Consider the following 4,323-nt stretch of genomic DNA (forward strand, 5'->3'; position numbering starts at 1 on the left):
TTTTATAGTTTTAAAACTTGATTTTAACTTCCACTAGGAATCACATTAGCTTTATATCAAGATCATGATCTAGACATCAATTGATGCATTAATTTCACCAAACTCGTTTATAATTATGATTTAAACTCTATTCAATATGCGAATTGATACTCTAATGAATTAGAAACCACTCCAAGTCAAATCACAAGCTAAAACTTCCATTTAAGCGTTAAAGGAAAGCTCATGAGTTCATAACCATTACAATTGGAGTAGGAAGCCTTTATAATTGAACTTATAACCATAAGGGATTATCTATATTGATTTATGTCTATCATTTAAGATATAATTCTAAGCACATCATGGGCTGATTAGTCGTTGGTTTATATTGTTATGAATAAATCCATGCGTTTCCGATTGATTGGAAATTTTTAATATGTTAATGTGTATGTTGTTTGTATTTTTATGTATGTATTTCTACATCAATTCCCCAACAATATCATTATTAACACAATGATATACAATTCTAAGTCGAATATCTCTTGTTTTATAGTTTTAAAACTTGATTTTAACTTCCACTAGGAATCACATTAGCTTTATATCAAGATCATGATCTAGACATCAATTGATGCATTAATTTCACCAAACTCGTTTATAATTATGATTTAAACTCTATTCAATATGCGAATTGATACTCTAATGAATTAGAAACCACTCCAAGTCAAATCACAAGCTAAAACTTCCATTTAAGCGTTAAAGGAAAGCTCATGAGTTCATAACCATTACAATTGGAGTAGGAAGCCTTTATAATTGAACTTATAACCAACGAATTTAATTCTAACTAATTTAATATCTACTCTTTTGTAACACATCCAAGAACTCAATTCTTAACAAATATAAAAGAAATTATATAATTATACTTTGTATCTAAGATTCAGTTGAAAGTTGAAACTACCAAAAACCCAAATTAAAATTTAAAATTTAAAATTGTTTTTTGTTCAGTTTGATTGAAATTGAAATTAAATTTCGGTTTGAATAAGATGAAACTAAAAACCAATAATTTAGATCAAATAAAAAATATAAATACATAAAGTAAAGTAACAAGTAATCTTGGCCATCGGATAAATGAAAACCAATGGCCGAGATTACAAAAATTATTACATAAAAATTATGGCCATAGGATAAATTTGATTAAAAGCCGTAAATAGTTAATCTATTCACATTTTTTTTTTACTTTTATAACATTGTAGTTTGTAATTTTGAAATTATGTTGATGTGGAAACTTTTGAAGAAAAAGAAAGCACCAGGAAAGGGGAAAAACAAATATAGAACATCTCAGAGCTATCATGGGAATAGGAAAGTAAGGAGAAGGAGGGGGAACAGAAAAGTACAAAATTTCAAAGTCTAAGATGAAGAAGAAGAAGAACTAACAAAAGGTTCTGGGTTTAAGTTTTGATTCCAGTTTAAATCAATCTCGCCTTCCATCTCTTTCTAGGTAAAGTTCTTCAATTACATCGCTTCAAGGACTTGTATTTAGTTCTAATATCTGGGTTTTATTCGAAGATTACATGCTGTTAGTTTCCTAAAGGCTAAAACTGTTTTATTGGATTATTACAGCATGTATTAGGTTTTATCTTAAGATTTATGTACTCCGAATTTGTGTTTGAAAAGGGTATAGAGTCGTGTAGTTTCTTGACTTTGTTATGATTCAACTGATATGATGTATAGATTGTGTTTTCGGTGAAACTGAATCCATGGTAGTGTTGATATCTATATATTGAACATCCCTAATCATCGATTTCTAGGCTAATTGTTTTGAATGTATTAGGTTTTGTGTAGGAAAGAGAAACTCACACAAAGGGCAAGATAGAGAACTTGTTGATTCGATCGAACAGATTCCCTGTTCTTAAATCTGATTAAACATCTATTTCAAATTGAATATTTTGTAGATCTAGATAAACATTAAAATCTCTTTATAAGTATGATATTTGTTTTTCTTTATAATTAGGTCACATCTGGATGCAACTGGACACAAAATTGAAAAAGCTGCTAATTCCCAAAAGACATACTCAAAGTCTCAAATGGAATAAATCAATCAAATCTTCATCATTCTTGTAATGATGTTGATACAAAGCTCCATTGATGCTCATCTCTCTTCTCTTCATAACAATGGAAAACAAGAAATCCTTTGTGTATGGATCCAAGATAATGATCATAAAAACAAGAATGATAGTTTAAGTTCTTCCCAAATATCAACCGAAATTAACATGTCAGAAACTTCTAAACCTAAACCTAATCTTGTATACAAACGCCGAATCATTCACAAAAATTCCACTTCTACCCCTACACCTACACCTACCCTTGTTTACAAACGAAAAAAAGTTCAAACCATTTGTTGCTCATCATCAAAATCAAACATGGAAATTGGATCTGTTTCCTTAAAACAACAACAACAAACAGATGATATTGGTGAGTGTTCATCTTCAGTTGTAATGAAGGATTTATCAGAAACAAATTCATGCTTCGAGTTTCTTGAACACCATTTAGTGCTTCAAAGATTCAAAGGATTGAAAGGATTGAAAGGAAGCTGTTTTAATAAAGTAAAAGATGTTGAAATTGAAAAGGGTATTTGTGGTTTGAGGGTATGTAAGGTTTGTGAAAAGTCAACGTTGACTTTGAAGATGCTGATTTGTGATCTTTGTGAAGAGTCTTTTCATATGTCTTGTTGTAATCTAAAAAAGGTTCCTGTTGGTGATTGGTTTTGTCATTCTTGTTTAAGTAAAAAACTCAAGAAAATGGAGGGAAAATCGCCAAAAGGGTATTTTGGTCCAATTGTGGATATGCTAAGAGATGTTGATTGTTATAAGTCGGATGTTCGTATTGGTAAAGATTTTCAAGCAGAGGTTCCTGATTGGTCTGGCCCACTTATCGAGTATGTGTTTCTATTTATTTTACATATTTACGATTTTACCCTTGTTCTTTGTTTCAACTAGTATCAGTATAATGGAAGATTTTAGCAAATGACTCATGCAGCCAACTTAATGATTACCACAACTTGTCTTCAGAAATAAACCCTTCAGATTCTGCTACTTATCAAGTAATATTTTCTGATTCTATTCTTTTTCTGAGATAATAATAATATAATAATATAATAATAATAATAATGATTATAGGATTGGGATTCCAGCAAGCTTTCTAGACTCAGCTGTATTGGAAATTGGGTTCAATGTAGAGAAATTGTTGATCATGAAAATGGAATTGTTTGTGGAAAATGGAGAAGGTATTGCTAAAGCAAGGTGTATGTATTCAAGAAGGGTATTTTGGTAAAAATACTTATTAGGTCCATTTTTTTTGGTATGAAATGTTACAGGGCTCCTCTTTTTGAAGTTCAAAGTGATAATTGGGAGTGTTTCAGTTCTGTGTTGTGGGACCCAATCCATGCTGATTGTGCTGTTCCTCAGGTATATTATATTCATTCAAAATCATAATCAGTTGGGACTTTTTTTTTTCTTTCTATTAAAAGGGTAAAATAGTCTTTTTAATGCTATTTCAGGAGCTCTGTACTGATCAAGTTCTAAAACAGTTGAAGTATATAGAGATGGTATGCTTTAAGCATTAACAAGTTCTCCTGTGTTTGACTTTGACTTTGACTTTGACATGCATCTCCACTCTTGATTTGTCGTCTATGCAAAAGACGTAAATGCCCTCTACAAACATATGAAATTCTTCTTCTTATTATTTTTTTGGCATAGTTGAGGCCAAGGCTATCAGCAAAAAGGTGGAAATTGAGAGTTCACAAGGGTGTAGATGGAGAAGAGCATACAGGGGATCCAAGAAATACACAAAAATCATAGATTTCATATATCTAACAAAATTTTATGCATATATTTTGTAATTTGCTAACTTCAATTGGCAAGAATTTTGCAAAAGTATCCGGGGTTTATGTGTTACATTGTTGATTAAAATGTTATATCATAGAAGGCAAAACGGATGTGTTGGGTTAGATACAAAATCTATTTTGTCCACATTTATTAATCTGTTATGAATAACTAATGTTTTAAAAAAATCACTACATAAAATGTAATCTTGTACATAAAATGATTCACAAAGTTTTTTAGTTCTATAAAGACAACAATCCACATAGGCACATACACCAATATGTATTGGTTCTAGTGAAATTTTTGTGTTTTCGTCCATCGGGTTAAGATTGCCAATTGATTTATTGTCATCCATTTTTCATGTGTGGAGTGCCTAAATAGATTCAAGCAATTACTTCTTAGCTTCTTGTTGGAACATGTGTTAGAAATTTTGGGGTAAAAGCACTTGAAAATTCTAAGAATAGTGTGA

At 30.6% G+C, this 4,323-nt stretch overlaps 1 protein-coding gene across 2 annotated transcripts; it reads left to right on the forward strand.

The window, feature by feature from the left end:
• Positions 1-1,265: 1,265 nt before the first annotated feature.
• LOC111889287 (uncharacterized) lies at positions 1,266-3,988 on the forward strand. 2 transcript variants are annotated; one of them, XM_042896344.2, is made up of 7 exons: positions 1,266-1,471; positions 1,985-2,908; positions 3,010-3,073; positions 3,150-3,256; positions 3,347-3,437; positions 3,530-3,577; positions 3,734-3,988. In XM_042896344.2, the coding sequence occupies exons 2-7, from the start codon at positions 2,094-2,096 to the stop codon at positions 3,869-3,871; spliced, it is 1,263 nt and encodes a 420-aa protein (XP_042752278.1). In that variant the 5' UTR covers positions 1,266-1,471; positions 1,985-2,093; the 3' UTR covers positions 3,872-3,988. The 2 variants fall into 2 exon arrangements, with proteins under 2 accessions (XP_042752278.1, XP_023741191.1); XM_023885423.3 differs by having other exon boundaries at positions 1,267-1,471; positions 3,729-3,988.
• Positions 3,989-4,323: the final 335 nt, after the last annotated feature.

The sequence above is a fragment of the Lactuca sativa genome, chromosome 7 (assembly GCF_002870075.4).
Source record: "Lactuca sativa cultivar Salinas chromosome 7, Lsat_Salinas_v11, whole genome shotgun sequence".
In the NCBI taxonomy this organism is placed as follows: domain Eukaryota; kingdom Viridiplantae; phylum Streptophyta; class Magnoliopsida; order Asterales; family Asteraceae; genus Lactuca; species Lactuca sativa.